The 19,306-nt window shown below is 37.9% G+C and overlaps 1 protein-coding gene across 1 annotated transcript in view; it reads left to right on the top strand.

Moving 5' to 3' along the window:
• Positions 1-19,306, top strand: part of PDE10A (phosphodiesterase 10A) — a 193,614-nt gene that overhangs the window by 127,293 nt on the left and 47,015 nt on the right. The window contains exons 6-7 of the mRNA XM_076333970.1: positions 14,750-14,890; positions 17,270-17,425. Of these exons, the coding sequence (XP_076190085.1) occupies positions 14,750-14,890; positions 17,270-17,425 (297 nt within the window). The remainder of the gene's footprint in view (positions 1-14,749; positions 14,891-17,269; positions 17,426-19,306) is intronic.

The raw sequence follows: 19,306 nt of genomic DNA, 5'->3' as shown, positions 1-19,306 counted from the left end.
CAATTTGTCAGAAATTTTGTCTTTCATCGGTTCAAGAAACAAATTAAACTCTTCTTACTGAAAAATGACTAGACAGGAAAATATTTTTCTCATTGTTTTTGTTTCCTTACTTTACACAGCCAGTTTTAATAGTTTATTTTTGTATAGTCCGTTAGCCAATTTACTTTGCTCTTTGTGAAATAATTGAATTCAGAAAAAGGGAAAGAATGACATTTTTGAAATAATGGAAACAGGATTGAAGATGTACAAACCTGCAGGTGACTTGAGCCTTGCCTGAGAACACTTTTTCCTTATTCAAAAAGATAGTGTCTAATTTGAAGGATGTGGAAGAAGGCCCATACAGAAATTTCCTAAAAGAAATGGAAGTGGGTTTTGCATTTTTTTTCATTTAATGATTATTTTGTATAATAAAGATAACCCGTTTTATTATTCAGAAATTGGCTCTGCTCTGAATGAGTTCTGTAAGTATGTAAATAGCATATATTTTTTTAATAACCCTTTCGCTGAGGGGTGTAATTTAAGTAACGTGTTCATCCTTTGTGAATGCCATCTTTGGTTCTCTTTAGAAGGTGACAGCGTCCACTGTCATGGGTGGGGGGTGATGCAAACGGTCACTGAAGAGCTTCCTCCTGCTGCCAAAGGCAGGAGCTTGCAGGAAGTGCAGCCACCCGTTCTGAATGCACAGCGCTGGCCAGCTTCAGTGGCAGTAACTGCATGCCAGCTGAGCATGTTCATCTCTAAATGCGTTGTAAAAGATTACAGTAAAATTAACTTTACAGCTTGAGACCTAGAAAATTCTTACGATGGTGAGGTTTTTCTGTTAGATTAGTGTGGCATAATACGGGGTTCCTCCCAGTCTTCTGATACCTTGAGGGCCTGGGCACTTTATGACCTTCTGCTTTTTTTTTTTTTTTCTTTAATTGCCTGTTAGGCAGTTGAATCTATTTGTTTCCCAGTATAACTCTTTCCTGAAAAAAGTTCCAACCACTAAAAACACACATAGACTTTATTAACCGCTGCTATGTAGCTGCATCTCCCAAAATGGAATGTTCTTCATGTAGTTATTATAGGGACTGATCCCAAGTCCTTTGAAGTTAGTGTGAGATTTTCCATTCACATTAGTGGGCTTTGGGCCAGCCTCATGTTTGTAGTCTTGTAACTAAATGGTAATGCATTAGCCTAGTTTTTGTAAGAAATTGTCATTGAAAATTAATTTGGATAGCTTTGTCTCTTGAATATTTAATTTAAAGGATGCGTCCAAGTGAGATTAACCATTGTCCAGCAAATACTGGCAATGTATTTTTATTTATTTTTATTAAATATCTTTTTTAAATGGGAACAAAAAGTTTCTGCATAGCATAAATGGCAAAAAGGAGCTAATTCTTTAAGCTGAAGTTTCAAAAATGGTAAACCCCCCTATCATTAGCCTGGACAAAGTAGTTGCTGAACACCTATGGCCACATGTTGAAGAATGGCTTCTATTTTTTGGTGACTTAATTTTTGATGCTTGGCTTGTGACTTAAGTTTCGCAAATTCAACAAAACTATTTGTTGTGGTTTAACCAGCAACTAAGCACCACGCAGCCGCTTGCTCACTCCCCCCTGGTGGGATGGGGAAGAGAATCGGAAGGGTAAAAGTGAGAAAACTCGTGGGTTGAGATAAAGACAGTTTAATAGGTAAAGCAAAAGCCGCGCACACAAGCAAAGCAAAACAAGGAATTCATTCACTGCTTCCCACCGGCAGGCAGGTGTTCAGCCATCTCCAGGAAATCAGGGCTCCATCACACCTAACGGTTACTTGGGAAGACAAACGCCATCACTCCCAATGTCCCCCCCTTCCTCCTTCTTCCCCCAGCTTTATATACTGAGCATGACGTCACATGGTATGGAATGTCCCTGTGGCCAGTTTGGGTCAGCTGTCCTGGCTGTGCCCCCTCCCAGCTTCTTGTGCACCTCCAGCCTTCTCAGTCGGTAGAGCATGGGAAGCTGAAAAGTCCTTGGCTAGTGTAAGCATTACCTAGCAACAACTAAAACATCAGTGTGTTATCAACATTGTTCTCATCCTAAATCCGAACCACAGCACTGTACCAGCTACTAGGAAGGAAATTAACTCTATCCCTGCTGAAACCAGGACAATATTTTTTTTTCAATTTTAGCATTTGGCTTTTTGTTTGTTAGCTTGAGAAATATACATAAATCTGCTTGTATTTATCCAGTCAGCAGCCTCGTGTTTCAGAACTAGACCTGATGTAACAGTTATTTCCACCATGCTTTCAAAGAAATAATTTGTGCCTGAATACAGCTTTTCTGGAGTATATATCTTTTTGGGAATTAGGTACTGTGAGGGGATTGTGTAAGAATGGAGGAATTCTGTTAATAAGTTGATACCTGCTTTCTCCCAAATGGTTTTGTAACATTTAGTGATGTGTGTTCTGACTATATTCTGTGAGGGAACTTAGGATCAAAACTGAAGCAAAAGCATTAACTCTACTTCGTTTCAGCTCCCGCTGCAAATACGTATAGGTATACTTGTGCCTGTTTAAAGAAATCCAAATTCGAGAATCTTGACACGTGTTAATCTCAGCTAAGGAACACTTTTGCAATATGGGATTTCCATAACTACCTTTAGCCTAGATTAAATAGTGAGTTTCTAATTAGGATAGAAGATAACTTCTTTTTACAGAATTTCTAGATATTTACAAAATGAAAACCAGCAAATGATTACTGCATACTGTGTGCTATTATTTTTTAATATTGAGAGAATTGCCATATCACTGCAAATTTTTTTTTCATGGGTTACTAAGAATTCATTTTAAATCTTTCTTTGGTGCAATTTTTAACATGGACAGCACTTCCGTTACATGAAAACTATATTAGAACCGAAAGCAAATTTGTTTAATGCGAAGAAAAGCTCTAGATTAGCTGGTCCTTTTCTCTTTGCAAAACATAGATGATACGCTGGCCTTTAAAGGAGGACCTTGTTTTAGAAAAAAATCCTTTGGTGTTTAACAGCACAAATGTGAGTTTGTTAAAATCTCTGTCCATATATAAATTTTCTTTATGACCTTATTTTCTTTCTCTCTATTGAAGTATACAAAACTATATCTTGACTTGTATTAGAGTTGGATAACAGCGTAAGGACAAGGTAATTTCTGGCTGACAGGTCAGGTCAAATGGCTTCAAGATCTTTACCTGAGTGAATTTGAACGAAATGGAAGATGCCGCACCAATTGCAGGTTACAGTGCATTTCTTTATGCAAGTATTGCTCAGAATTGGTGCCAGAATGCACGTGGCCGGTTCAGTTATTTCAGCGACCTTCTGGTTGTTCAGATTGCTTGGGAGCTCTAGCACTCATCGCACTCCTTGCTAAGGGTGTTTTGATAGTATGATTCTGCTTTTCAAATGATTGCCCCCAAACAGGTAAGTACCACTCACATGCCCAACTCCTTCCTTCCCCATAAAGCTGCCCTGTGTGTCAGAATCTGGTTTTGCATATACTATACATATGGCTGAATGCATTGCAGAATACTCAGGTACTAGAAACAATATAGCTTTCTCATCAGGGTCAAGGGATCTGAACAGACCTGTGCCCATACTGCCTCTGGTTCTTGAATTTTCTCCTTATCTAAGAAATTGTCTTTGTCCATGGGTTAGTGCAGTTATGCAAATAAAATGATTTATTCTTAAGGTACATAACAGTCATTTTGCAAATACCATATGTTGGAGACAGGAAACACTTCCAAATCAAACAGGAATGTTTCACAACTCTCCAGCAAAGGACTTGACTTTATTTCAGCTTTCTGTTTTATTCCTTATGGGGATGAATATATAGTTCATAATTCTCATGTTATGACCTTAATTGAATATCCTCTTCAAACATGACTTAAAGGCTTTACTGAAATCCTCATATTGGATGGTGTGTGTGTGTGTGTAAATCAATGTGCCGAAGTACCATGCTAGCTGACATCTTTACAAGGCAATAGTTCTAAAATACTTAGAACAGCTACAGAGTTTCTAATGTTTTATATTATCTGATTCTTCAGATGCTTCTTGTTTATAGTCCTTATTCGTGTGAGTAATTCACCTCATGATTACATTGTGATTCCTACATAAAGATGTATGACTTTGAATTTAATAGGCATACACTTCAAGTAGCTTTTACTAGGTCTTGTGAGTGTTACTTAGCTCCTGAAACTGCAAATTGTGTTGACAAACAGATCATCCTTGCTTCAGGTAGAAGTTTCCAATAGCTTTATTGTAAGAAATTGTCATGGTTTAATCTCAGTCGGCAACTAAGCACCACGCAGCTGCTCGCTCACTCCCCCCCACCCGGTGGGATGGGGGAGAGAATTGGAAAAGCACAAGTTAGAAAAACTCGTGGGTTGAGATAAAAACAGTTTAATAATTGAAATAAAATGATAATAATAATATGATAATAATAATACTACACAAAGCAAGTGATGCACAGTACAGTTGCTCACCACCCGCCGACCGATGCCCAGCCAGTCCCCGAGCAGCGGCCCCCCCGGCCAGCTTTCCCCAGTTTATGTACTGCGCATGACGTCACATGGTATGGAATGTCCCTTTGGGCAGTTTGGCTGTGCCCCCTCCCAGCTTCTTGTGCACCTCCAGCCTTCTCCGTCAGTAGAGCATGGGAAACTGAAAAGTCCTTGGCTGGTGTAAGCATTACCTAGCAACAACTAAACCATCGGTGCATTATCAACTTTGTTCTCATCCTAAATCCAAAACACTGTACCAGCTACTAGAAAAGAAATTAACTCTATCCCTGCCGAAACCAGGACAATTTATGTGAGGCCACAAACATGTGCACATACTCTGTGCTTCAGGGTGTATCTTAATAAGCTATTCTAGAATTTCTGTTCATGCAGAAATTGTTGTAGCTTGATGTGCAGTGCCACCTAGTGAATTTATAGGGTGGGTGATTTGAATTGTTAAGAACTAAGGAAAAAACATCTACTGCTTGCTAACTGTCTCAGGTTTTTGTGCCAGGCTAAGGTACATTATTTTGAATGTGTAGATACCTTCTCTGAAATTTGAGTCTTTTAAACATGTTTTCAGGTGAAACCCTTCTAGCTGCAAGTCAATTCAGAAAATTTTGGTCTCTGTCCTTGAATCAATTCTAACATCATGTACTCTTTTTATACATAAAGTGAAAGAAATCTGTTGCTTTCTTATTTGCCAGTGAATAGTGATACTCAGCAGAGAGGGAAAGCTGTTGATGAGTTATAGTGTCTGAGTTTAACTTTGAGTCAACAAATTATCAAACTCTCCAAAAAAGAAATTGGATAAATAACTGTCAAGATCTAATTTAGTGAAATTTTGGTCCTGTTTCATTTAATATTCAGGTAAATGGACTTGTGGAATATGGTCATGATGAATATACTATAGGTAGAATGCAGAACTGGTTAGAAAACTAGACAGAGACTAGTTGTTTGTGGTTCACTATCAGAATGGGAGGGTATTTTGCATAAATCCTCAAGGATTTATCCTGGATCTGGTTTTGCTCAGTATATTCATTAATGCATGGGTGAAGGAAGAATATAGGCTTATTCAATTTGCATATTACATGAAATTGGGAAGGACTGCAGATGTGTTTGTAGGGATGGATTAGAATTCAAAATGATCTTGGGAAAATGGTCTGAAGAAACTGGACAATGATTCAGTGAGGACAAGTGCTGGGCTCTCCATAGATTGCCCCTCTCTCTGTAGGGCAGTTGGTGACTTTGAGAAAGATTCTGGGGTTTGCAGTGAATTTGAAGGTAAACATGAATCAGCAATATCGTTGCTGTAGCAAAAAAGACACTGTTGTATGTAACAGAAGCAGAAATGTAGCCTTTGTGTAAAGTAATTTTCTCATTCCTCTGTCCACTGCTAAGGTCTCAGGTGGAGTACTATGTCTGGTTTAAGCACTGCACTTTTAAGGAAAAATTGGAGGAGCTGAAGTGAGTTCAGGAGAGAGCAGGGAGAATGGTCAGGAGACAAAAGAACTAGTATTGCTTAGTCTAAAGAAAAGAAAGTTGAGGGGTGAAGATACGCCTGGATAAGCCAGAGAGGAAGGGAATCATCTCTTCTCCATAGCTACGGTGTGTAAGGGAAGTAGTAGTGGGCTTGAATTGGCATTAGGAAAGCTTCCCCAGTTGTGGCTGTAATGAAGCACTACAGCGTATTGCCTGTGAAAGCTCAGGGATCCTCATCTCTGGAGGTGTTTGAGAACTGTCTGGACAAACATCTTTCAGAAAAATGCTTAGCTGACCATGCCTTAAATGGAAGGGATGGAAGAGACGTATGTCAACTTAATTCTCTGTGTCAATGAACTGGTATAACTCTTGTTGTGTTTTTCAGTTGTGTAAATCAACTGGAAAGTTTCCAGGAATGAAGTGCAGTAAGAAATTGATACCATTCAGAAGGATGAAAACGTTAAACACCATCCCCCGCCCCATACTAGTTGTTTTACACCATATAAGTGCATTGTCTTCATTTCACAAGTATCCAACATTTGTACATGCTATGTAGTTTAAAAATGCAAATCTCCTGTCAAGTACAATGTCAGTTATCAAGAAGGAAATAAGAAGTTTTTGTAAAAAATGGAGCTAGTTGCTGCGGGTTTTTTCTTCTTTTATCCCTGTGTGCTTCATGCAGTAGGATTGCTGCACTTGTGTTTAAACCTAGGACATGATTGCCTGTAGCTCTTTGAGATTTTAGCGTGGTAGTATTGGGCTACTACTTCAACTTAGCCAGTTTACAAATCCAAGGTTTTTGTCTGTGGATAGTTTCCAAATTAGTTCTGTTTCATTTTCTTGGTCATCATTGCTTATTGTGATGAGTTTTATTCCTGCAAAAAACCTGGCCTTAGGGCACAGCCTTTATACCTATCTGCAAATAATTTTATCATTAGGCTGTGTGGTCTTACATGTAGGTTGTTATGTCCTTTACCAAGAGTAAAGATCTATTGCTGTTACTGAACAGAAAGAGGTGTGAGCAGCAAAAACCATTACGCTCACTTAATATCAACTTGCTTAGTTCCCATGTCTCTTTAATGTTTTTTTTTTCCAAGCATCAAGTCAAATAGCAATGCTTTAGTATTAAGGCTTTCATTTAATGTCAGTCGAATATTAAATGATTTTCCATTAAGCATTTTTAGGGCCAGTTTTATCAGCAAAATTTGCTGTGAAAGAAACTAGATCAGGATCCAGTCACCCTTACCACCAAACCAGTTTGTTAATGGAGTGCTTGTCATGTATACTTTAACCCTCATTCTAATCATTAAACCTGATTCTTATCCAGACTTCTTTTCTGCAAAGAAATTTTAGAAAAATCAGTTTATGGTTGGTATTTGCTTAGTTATAAGGAAAGTTATAAAAAAAGAAGAAACAACTGAGCAGTCTGTGAAATGGCAAGCAATACACGTTTGCAGTTCAAATCCAGTCCTGGCAAACTTTATATAGTTAGTTGAATGGTTTCTAGCCTTTGTGGGTTGGGATTTGGTGGAGTGCCGGATTCCCACGGGCTACACACCAACTAGAAAAATAGCATCAATTACACCTGCGGTTGATATCTTCATCAGAAGAGCCAAAGACTGAAAGCACCTGCAAACTATAGGTACTTTCTTATCACTGTAAGAATATCTGTCAGGAGGTGCTGATGGTACAGTGTAAAGAGACTTGAGCTTCTGCTCCTAATCTTTTCTTTTACTGATTTTAATCTGCTTCCTCTGTCAAGCATTAGATTTTTACTAGAAAAACCAACCGTGGGGCCAAGTTATGACAGCATGACAAGATGAACATCAGTAATTCTTCATGTGCATGCTCTTAGCTGTAACAAACGAGGAGTAATGAGGGTTTTTCCAGCCACAGTAAAAGAGGTTCAAGATAAATTACTTCATAATTTAAACACACTGTATGCATGGCACCACGAAAAGAGCACCAAAAGCCATGGTGTTATGGCTTATTGGATATACGCTAATTTTTTTATGTATCTGAAAGCCAAGTTTGCTGTGTTTAGCTGTGAATTGAGAATGCTGTCGTGTTGATATCCCTCAAGAAGTGATTACAGTGTACATCATTCTGCATTCCTGTAGACTGGAAGACTTGTTAATATATTAGCATTTTAAAAAGACATTAGAGATTACAATATGTGGCCTATACTAAAGTGCCTATGAAATATGAAAGGGTGAATTTTGTTACATTTCTGTGTTCACCAGTGGTTGAACCTTTGTTATGGTTGTTATTTGTTTTGGACTTTCTGTTTTGTTTCAGTTTGTTTTTTTTAAGCACCTCTTGCTCTCTGTGGTCACGATAATGCTATTAGTGGATTCCAAGTCACACTGTAACATCAGTCAAAATTAACAGGAGGTTTTTTTGGTTGGAGACTTTATCAAAGTGAATTAAGAAATTAAACTAGGAGGGAAGCAATCATTTTGAAGATTTTGGGCCCAGCTGGAACAATCTGTTGTGTCACAGAAGGCAGGAAAGGAAGCACCTCATGTGCTCTGAGGTTCCAACAAAGTATAGGAGGGTTCTGGTGTCAGACTTCAGTGTTCCTCTGCCTAACTACATTTAAAGAAAGAAGTCCATTCACCATATGGAATTTGTTGGAAAAACGTTGGTGATAGGGTAGCTGAGTTTGATGTAGGTAAGGAGATTCTGTCTGTGTCTGGAAGGAGGTGAAACAGATCAAAATAGGGAATTGCAGGATCCTGTGGGCTGCCGGGAGCCGGAATGCACGAACCTGGATGCTTCCAAAGGATTCGCTCTCCAAGACAATGTTTGCTCTTTTGGTAGTTTATCAAACCCAGAGTGACTCTCCCATCTTGATTGCCTGCTCCCTCATCGGCAGTAGAGATATCTAATGCTCTGTCTACACTAGATATCTTTTATTACTTAACTTTTGCCGGAAGAGAGACAGTGACATTGCAATGTCAGTAAAGAGCTATTCATGTTTATCTGTTTCTGATACTGACTTACATTCTCACCGCAAGTGATTATAGCAGCAAAAGATACTGTGAGCAGCGCACAGGCATCCTGCTGTCCCCTCAGCCTTTTCCTTTTCCTGCATTGTGAGTTACCAGTATAGTATTTGGGAAATTATGGGCCTTTATATTCTCATATTTCCTTTTTTATTGACGATATATTGTTTAAGTTGTGGTTGAAAATCCACTGGTTCCTTATTTTGATTATTAGTCACTGTTCAGGGTCATTACCAGAAATGCAAACTGTTAGTCTGTTTTTGAAGTAAAATATTCAAACCCACTAAAGAAATGCAAGTAAGTTGAAAGGGCCCAATCTATCCGCTTGTTCATTTGCTTGTGAAGCTGTATACAGTATATCCGATGTCTGCATGGGAACATTTCTAATTGCTCTTTGAGCTGGTGAAGGATGATTTGAACGTGCATTTGCAAATTAAAAGAATGCTGGAGTGATTCATGGTTAGAAGAGAGTAGGTGAGCCCTAAATTTTATTATCACTACAGTACATTTTATTTTATAAGTATTTTCTTAAGCAAAAGGAAAAACAGGGAATGTGAGCTGGATAGGTGATGTGAAAAACCTGGTCGTTTTGGACAGTGGTAATTAAAGAGATTCCCTTAAAGCTGTCTCTGTGGGATGCCTCAGAGATTATTTCAGTAACATGCCATAGTAGAGCAGAGCACAGCTTCTTTGTTCTTACTGCGTTTTCTTTGGCTGACCTTGCCATTGATGGCTTTTAGGATTCAAAAGCTTTGTTAACAAAACCCCAACAAAACTCGAGAAGTTTCCACATTGTTAATTGGCAATAAATGTTTAAACTCATTCAGATTTAAATTGATCATATATGGAATGTATCAACAGTCATGAAACTTTTTTAGGTGTATATATAAAGTCAATATGGTATGGTAGAAGCTTATGGACTAATTGCAGCTTATATATGGTTATGAGAAAATTTGCCTTTCTTTTTAGTAGTGCTGCATCGTCTGCAGCAACAGGGTTGCTGTTTGAGGTCTAGGTGGAGGTCTGTCCTTGCACAGTCATACTTTTCTACCTGTACAGAGTCGGGAGGAATGGTGGCAAATTCAGAACCTACTAGGTAGTTTGAAGAGTTTTTTGATCACTGACCCCTTAGCAGTGGGGTTTGTAGTTTCCCATAAGAAGCAGAATAGGATTGCTTCTGTAAAACTCTTTTTATCACTGGAAATAAAATAACGTCCACAAGCTTTTTCCAATATAGGGATGCCTGTTCACAGCAGTACTTCACGGTAGTAGCAATGGAGGGGTGCACCAGCCAAACTGATACTTACACAAGGACACAGGAAAGACTTGTGCTAGCAACTTTTGCTAGCAACACTTTGTGGTGTCAACACAGTTTTTTGGCCATTGAAGATCCAGTGAAGGCCTTTTCTGGAGAAAAAATATGTATGTGTGGAAGAAGTGAGTGTTTTCTGGTGAAAGTGGCCGTTTGGTTTTGTCTTTTTTTTCTTGTATTTTGTTTTGAGAAGCTGTTTCTGAGAAGAGAAAGATTTGTGCGTCGTTTTATATTTAGTTATGGGCATGACTCAGGAGACCAGTGTGGAAAAGCACATTTTATACACGTAATTTAAATAACACAGTTACTTTGCTAAGTGTCACACATTGCTATCCTGGCATAAAGAAGCAAATGTCTTAAGAAAAAGTAAGAAGAATTGTGCGAATAAAAGTGTTAGTCTTTGGGGAGAGCAACTTTGGTCTCCAGTGTCCTGTTAATTTAATTTGACTCATTCCACTACTTAGACTACAGAATTCAGACTTTAAATATTGTGTTTCATCTCCTACATTTTGCAGTACTCTGCAGTATGAACCACCTTTTCAGTATTGAACACATTATAGTGTTACTGTTCCTGCTATAAAAGTACTTTTCTAATAGTAAATCTTTTTCCTATAAACATATAGTGTAGCAGGTCAAACATTTGTGAAGGTATGTATTCTGGTATTTCTGTGCCCTTTATATCCTAAACCTTTTACTAGCTGCTTTGATTTTTAAAAAAAAATATATCAGAACACTGATTTAAATAAATCGTGAACTGTGGTTTCTTCAGTTTTATTAGAATAATGTACTTTTTTTCAGATCATGGGGTGCTTTTCTTGGATCTGTTATGTAAAATGTTCTTTTTCATTCTATTTAAGTGCATGTAAAAACATGAAACTGAAGCTTATGAAGGCAAGTAACTGCGAAACTAAGTTTTCATTTAAGAATTATATGTGTCTATTTTATTAGATTATAAGAAAGTAAGCATAAATGGAGCTTTTTATTCTGGTAAATTAAGCAGGCTTGTTCTGGCAGATTCGAAGTACTGATTTAATGGTTTTTGTTGTTTGGGTTTTGTGTGTGTTTGTATTGCTTTTTTTTTTTTGTAGCACATTCTTGTAATTTGTACGGAAAAGAAACATTCTGACTTTTCCAGTGTCTTTCACTGCTAAAGGCCACTTTTTAAAGAAGCTGTGAGTGTAAATGGGTTTGAAGAATAAGGCTGATATTTGGGATCAGAATAAACAGAAAATTTCAAGATTTCGTGCACTTGTACCATAATGCAAGGCATCAAAATGGAGTAAATAGCGTGCATGTTCAGTAGAGCTACCCCATGGAAGAAGCACCTTTCCTTCCAGCTGCATGATTCGTATGAAATAAATATGCTGAAATGACTTGTCAGAGCTAAAATACTATGTGGCAGCTCCCTTTTCCCTTTTAAGGTAGTTTAATTCTCACCTGTATCACAATATTAGCAAAAGAATAACTGGATGGAAAACTCTCTTCCTTGTCTTTCTGAACTTTTTGAGACTGCCTGACTTTCTGCTTAAGAACAAGACAGATGCTCAGTTACTGGTTTTGTCGGAGTCTTGAGTGTTTTTCTTTTGAACTCAGCAAATGCCCTAACCATTGGAGTACTGATTCTTCTTAGATAGACTTCACTCTTGTTTTGGCTATGAATTCTGTACTTTGACCATTTGTTTTCCCCTCAGCATAAAGTCCAACTTTCTGCTTCCAAAATGCTGTTAATCCATTACAGCTAAGGTACCTTCGTCACTGCAGGAGTGCCTACATACGGTGCATTATATTGCATCTCCTTAGTTTCTGAACGTTTCAGTGTGTTCCTTTTGGAATTGTTTAGTATGTTCTATAATGTGCCTTGCATGTTTGCAGAATAAAGAAATCATAATTATTGAGGATGCATCTCATCACTTCATTTTCTACAGCTGGCAGTAGATGCTGAATTTTCACATGCAAATTGTACCTTTAATATTCTGTGCTAGAAGACAGCCCTTGTTTAGTAATTTACCCGGTTTCACAGAGCCCAAATTGATAACTATCGATCTCTGAAGTCTGTCTCCTTTCACACCTGAGTTTTCTTTGTCTTGTGATCCATTCGGCTCGCTCTAGCTCTAAGCCATAGTGCAAGGCATTCTGTAGGCTCTGAGGTGAGCTGTGAAGTTCATACTCAAATGGTAATTGGAGCCTCAGCTAAAATAACCGTATTAATACAAAATTTTTGTCGTAGTTTCCATCTATAAAATGAGGATAGAGACACCACCCACCTTACAGGGGAGATGTAATAATGCGTAGTTAGAGGTTGTGAGGTACTCAGGTGCTATAGTGATACTGACCACACAGGTCTAGGAGAGCAAAATAAGAGAAATGCCATTGATTTCAGAGTGCCTAAATTTAACTTAATTTCTTTAATGAATCAGGCCGATAGATTTTTTTCTTTCTTTTTTTTTCTTTTTTTTTTTTTTTTTTTAGATTTTCTGTTGGGTGTTTTTCTGCAGGGAATTAAGTATGAATATAATGGCATAATATTTAAATAATAACAATTCCTGTGCAAAGCTCCCTGCTTACTCCTAAGCCTAAGCCGAAATCTTATTTGAACAAGCTAAAAGCTCTTTTTTCAGTCTTTCAAGGCAACGCTGCATTCTGAGCTACTGGAATCTGGAGTACCTGTGCACCTGCTTTTGTCTACTGTTACAGAAACCTTTGTGAATGATAAACGTAGGAGACAGATTAGATGTAATTAATATTAATTATCATAACCGTTGATGCTATAGAATCTTGGGTGATTGATCCTTGTAGCAACCCTAATGAAAACAAAGTCTTATAGTAAAATTCATCAGTACAAAGGAGTAGCACAACATGTGGCTGTTCTTACCAGGAATGTGGTGGCACTATCATCTATCTGTGGTATTATATATGTAAATTAAAAAAAAAAAAAAAAAAAAAAATTCTATTTTCCTAGCAAGGATCTTTGCTTCAAATGTTTCATCTTAGTTCATATGCTTTAAGTTCATAATTTAAAATCATACCGCTATTTAGCAGTAGGGTTACTTACTACAGCAGCTTTCTATATATACTCCTGGTCTTACAAATTTATCCATGAAATAAATTGGATCATTGATTACAGTAAATAAGAAAACACAATTTGCCAATAGAAGGTGGGTCTCTGAGGTGGTGTTTTAGTTGTGTTAATATTAAGAATGTATAAGGAGGGGTGGCTCAAGAGATTAGGACATTAAGCTGAAGTCTTGGAAATACAGATTTGATCCCTGCTGTTCTAACACCTTGTGTAACCTTTGCCACGTCACCTATTCTTCATGTGCCTAAATTCCCTTTGTGTTTAAAAGGTAATAGCTCTGCTATGCTGAATAGGGTGTGACAGTGATAAATGCTTTAATTTTGAGAGTCTCTGGGATGCTGTAGCGTTAGGAGACACATAAATTGATGGATGTAATGAGACGAAGGTAGAAAAATGAAACAGAAGATGAAACTTTTTGCTTGTAAAATGAACTGTTCCTGCTGATTGCATTGAAGACGGGTTTTTTTGTGGTTTTGTGACTTTAAAATCGGTGGTCACTAACAGGCTGCTTCTTTGCAGGTTGTCTGAGGAGAAAAATAAAGGAAAATGTTAAAGAGACTGTGATAGGGGCATTGTTTTCCAGCACTCTACTGTTCCATAAAGTTTTTTTTTCATCCAAAAATGAAAGAAATTTTAGATTTGAAGAGTGTTTGACATACAGAAGGGTTTGCAGGTTCGACCTTTATATATGTGTTTAATTTTCTTTTTGTAAAATAATATTTGCAATCCCATTCATTCTGGTGGTGTTAACTTGTTTAATATTTTTGTTATAGAACAATTATCAGACGTTTCTGGGTGAGTTTCATGATGTGAATGTTGTCATACCTGACTTTTCTACAAATGAGACTGTTTTAGGTAGACAGCAAGTAAGATCGATGTTTCTTCTAGTACAGGGGACGAATGCAGTCACTTGGATTTCAGGAAATATAGTGTTAGGATAATTTTGAAATTACTTTTCCATGGGATGAGATAAACAAGAAATTTAAAGATTGTGTTTACTTTTTGAGTATTTTCTATTGAAATAAATGAGTGCATCCTAGAAAAAAAAAATCTTTCTCTTACAAGGTAATATTTTCCTCTGTGAGTCTTTATGCAGTGTACTGTGTGTTCAAGGTAAATGCAGTCCAACCCTGATATAAGCGATGACTGACTTCGGCAGAAAAGTTATCCGCTGTCTGAACAGTGACTTTAGAGTGGGATTTCCTAAGATTTCAAAACAGTTAAGCGGAGTTTATCCAACTACTTTTCACTGTCAAAAGCTGTGTTTCTCTACATTATCTACTTAATCCTTTACACTACATAGGTAGCACAGTAACTCTGTAAAAGTAACCATGCTTTCTAATTGCATTTTTTTTCTTTTTTTCCTTCTAACTAGAGTCTGTGTGTATTTACACCACCAGGAGCTAAAGAAGGACAACCACGGCTCATTCCTGCAGGGCCCATTGCACATGGCACTACAGTATCTGCTTATGTAGCCAGATCCAGAAAAACGTTGTTAGTAGAAGATATTCTGGGGGTAAAAAGCTCTCTCTTTTTAATGAGATGATTACAGCATGTTCTTAGAATGAATATTTTGATGCCGAAATGTTTATTAAGCTGAATGTATAATGATAGAATTTACATCTGTCTTGCTTCCAAGAAAATAAATTTGCGTTTGGATTAGCTTGATGGAATAATTTCAGAATATCTCATTTATTTTTAAGTTTAAAGATTATTATTTTTTTTCTTTTAACATTTTTTTGGTTGTCAGATAAGGGAAGTAATGGTACCATAGTCACTTGGAAAGAAAAAAAAACTGTCAGTCAAAACTCCTGTCCTCCTGGTCTTGAAATACTTAGTGTGCTAATCCCAAACAAGACGACTTCCATGTAGTCAATCAAAGTTTGAATTAATTATAATGCAGGGCTCACACTGACAAGAATGTCAATCAGAATTCTGGTTATTAGACAGGATTTTGATCTCTGCTTACGCTAATGTAAAGCTAGAATACTTATAATATCAGTAGACCTACGTGAAGGGCACACTAATGTAACTGTAACAAAATTCAGGCTTTTGTCCGTAAAAGGATTCAGAAAATCCTAAGGTGATCTTCTGATAATTCTTGGCACTCTGTATGTCTGTCCTTTTTAATTTCTTGAAAAACTTCAAGTCAACATCCTCTAGTTGTATCTATGCAATTGTATGAAACTGATATTTAAACTGTACTTTATGAGAACACTTTATGATCAGCTGGTTATGAGAACACCAAGGAAGTTTAAATTCTCTTCTCTCTTCAGTGTTTTCTATCCTTTTGAGTTCTGTCCAGAATAACAATCTTTGGATACTGTGGCCAAAATTGGACATTGCTGTCTCTATTTTAAAAAATATTTGTTAAAAAATGTATGACCTTTAGTGGGCAAACCCAGGCTATAAACAAAATACCAAATGCCTAATGTGAGTACACTTAAACAGAACCACGGAAACAAAAGGCAGAAGCCGCTTTCCCTGTAGTAACAGTCAGTGCTTTCTATACACCCTGGACTATAAAGATTTTATATGTTGTTAGATTTGTTCGGTCACACACAGGGCTTAAATTGTTACTGGTAATCTCCAATTAATATAACAATATCCTTGTATATGAGGGCTGTATGTTTTGATTTTATATTCATAATCAAATCGGGGGCAGGGGGGTAGTGGGGAGGAGTTTTTTGTTGGTTTACAGTATCAGTGGATTATTGACCGAACAGGGAGTTTCATTTTGGTGACGTGGTTTGCCTTCATGTGATTTTAGGAGCATCTCAACAGTGCAAGGGAAGTGCTTGCAGATAGACTTGCCAGCCCTTTATATTGGGAGGACAGAATTAAAAAGTGAAAGCAGGAGGCTCGTGTTGCAAAGTGCTTCCCACTCTCTTTTGTCTGTCATTTGTTCCTAGCCTTCAGATTGATTGTCAACTTAGAAATTAAGGTAGAGATTACTTGCTGTTTTCTTCGAGAAAGGAGAGATTTTGATCAGCCTTGAAGGAGTGCCTGTCTTGCCTGAGCAAGGCAACATCTGGTACGAATCAAGTACTGAAGGATTGATGTGCAATGAAGTGGGTCTTGCACATTTCACATCAGCTAGTTACTGCCTTACTAACTGTAACATCCAGGAGGTTTCTCAGGTCTTTGTGAGTTTTCCCACATGGGGAACTGAAGCTATAAAGCCTTGGACGTTCCCTATTTAGATTAAAAGTTATGAATTTGGGCCTTTTATAGCAGCTGGTAGGATTATTTTAACATTTGTTCCTATAACTGTTGCACCGTTTTATTCAGGATGCATAAGCAAGGGAAGGAGAAAGATTCTTATTCTCCTGCATAGTTTTTTGGGAAGACACTTTCCTCCTTGGGAGTTGGTTGTGGATTATAACTCTGTATAACCTAAGGCCTTAGCCTCAGGTTTTGATTTTTGTTCTCTCGGAAGCACTGCTGTCTGCTTGGTAACGCTGAAATCTGAGCAGTCCACTTCATGATTACAAATGCTTTGGGGGTGGGGGTGGGGGTGGGGTAGTGTTGTTTGTTTGGGTTTTTACTTAATCTGGACTGGCATTAGCAATGAAGTGCTGGTTTTGCTGCCTGTGAGATTAGAGAAAATGTATTATAAAAACAAACGCAAAGCTGGGTCTAATATCACAGCTAATTCTAACTTTACATCAATGAGGTTATTTGTATATGTAAATTAATGCTGAGACTTTTTTGTTGCAGTTTTTTAGTAGATGTCTTAATACTGTGTGTAAATTATGCTGAGATACGAGTTTTAGTGAATTTTATCATTTTCCTGCAGATTTGATCAGCCAGGAGTGGGAGGAAAACGTCACTATATCTTTCATGTTAATGTTATGATATTTACGTTTTATCAGATTATGTTTACATTTTCTAGGATGAGCGATTTCCCAAAGGTACTGGACTGGAATCAGGGACTCGTATCCAATCTGTTCTGTGTTTGCCAATTGTCACTGCAATTGGTGATCTGATTGGTATCCTGGAGCTTTACCGTCACTGGGGCAAAGAAGCCTTCCACCTTAGTCACCAAGAGGTGAGCTCATGCCCAGCCTTTCCCCACTTCCCCACAATGGTCAGCCCTTCAGCCCCCCCCAAACTTTTTTCTCTCGCTCTTCTCGTGTTTTTGACTTTTTTCATACTTGATTTTTGTTCTCAATGAATGTTACTTATTGAAAAAAACAGGTAGTGATTTGTATTTTCAGTCACAGGACGTAAAATTTACATATACAAGTACAGGGACACATCAAGAATTTTACCTTGTGTTCTTCTGTGGAAAAACAGGTTCAAGATTTCTTTATTGATTATAAACTCAATACAGAGTTGTTAGAGAAGTTAATGCAGAGCAGGTGAATGAAATGTAAGTGTAAATCAAATGTCAAAAACCGAAATAACTTTATATAAAAAGGACATTGTCGAGTCATCCTGAGTCTCAATTTTAACTTTCCAGTAAAGCTTTATTTTACAGTATGGAAAGACTTTTATTTATTTTTTTTTTCCTCCCCCCAGCTGACTTTTTTGGTGTGGCTTCTCAAGTGAATGAGCCCTATCGTAAAACATAATGTTGCAGTGTTGTAGCAACAGTATAGCCAGTCTCAATGCTAGGTCTCGCAGGAGGGGGAAGCAATTTTATTTTAAAACAAAAGTGAAGCAAAAGAGATTTCATGTATTTGCATTCACATTCGTACATCTACACGCTCTCAGGCACCAAGATGTGTGTGTCCAGGTGGTATTTCTAAGAGTTGCGCACAGAGATGCACGTACCCTGCTAGTCTCTCCAGGATGCCTTGGAATGGGAGGACAAGGGATGCCGGCTGTTGAGTCCTTACGTCTCCTGGTTTCTTCCTAGGTTGACAACCATGTGCTGGTTTTGGGTCAGCCTTTTCTTTAGCCTTTAGGAGCTGACATCTTTTGTCTCTCTAGCCTGTCCCATCTCTGTGAGTCATCAAGATTTACTCACTGTCCTTTGTCTCCTGACCAAGATGTCCTTAGAAACTGTGTGTAGATGTGCTGGTACCTGGATGACCTGCTAATCTAGCTGCCATTCGTAAAGCTCTATTCTGCCTTTTTTTCCTTCTGATGCTTCCCCATCCAGATATTCCCATTCATAACCATCTTCCCATTTCCATGACTGTTCTCTATGCTGCATGGTTTACTGTATTTATATAAGGCCTGTGTAGCTACATTGCCCATACATGTCCATTTGTCAATTCAAAGTTATGAGTTGTTAGCCAAGTACAAAAAAATTTGAAAACGGAGCAGATGTCTCAAAGGCTATCGCTGTATTAAAGGTGTTAGAAGTGCATCTTAGCTCTCATGTCTAGGTGAGGATCCTTGTTATGTCCCACCTACACATTAAGATGGCTGTCACATTAAGATGAATGTACCTCTGTACATTTCTCTCTGTACCCTTTCATTTCTCTCTGTACCCTTTCCCTTCAGGAACCTGAACACAGAGGTTAGGACAAAATGGGGTGAGTAGTAGCCAGGTCTGTTGTCTCGATAGTGGTACGAGATGCACCATGGAGCAGTTTAGCTGTACTGAACAGGAATTATTCCTGTGAAAAGAACAGAAAATGTGCAGACGAGATATTAAAACTAGCCCTCCCAAGGAAGGAAAAAACAGCAATATTTGTCAGTTGTATATTCTGTTTATCAGTAACCTAAGTAGCCTAGCATACATATGATGCTCATACGTGTATATTAGTTGGGCAGTCAATGTAGCTCCATCCTCAGTGTCACACCTGGTATTTTTTCACCAGTAGGTAGAGGTCATGGTAGGGGACTGGATTAGTATCGTGGTGCCAGTGTCCCTGCTCACAGAACAAAGAACAGGCATTCATACAAAACCAGGCTTCGTTAATTCTGCTGCTTACACGCAATGTATTTATTTTTTAAAATTATCCTATTACATTAA

Source organism: Aptenodytes patagonicus, chromosome 3, assembly GCF_965638725.1.
Source record: "Aptenodytes patagonicus chromosome 3, bAptPat1.pri.cur, whole genome shotgun sequence".
Lineage (NCBI taxonomy): Eukaryota > Metazoa > Chordata > Aves > Sphenisciformes > Spheniscidae > Aptenodytes > Aptenodytes patagonicus.
This window is presented reverse-complemented; position numbering and strand designations above follow the sequence as displayed.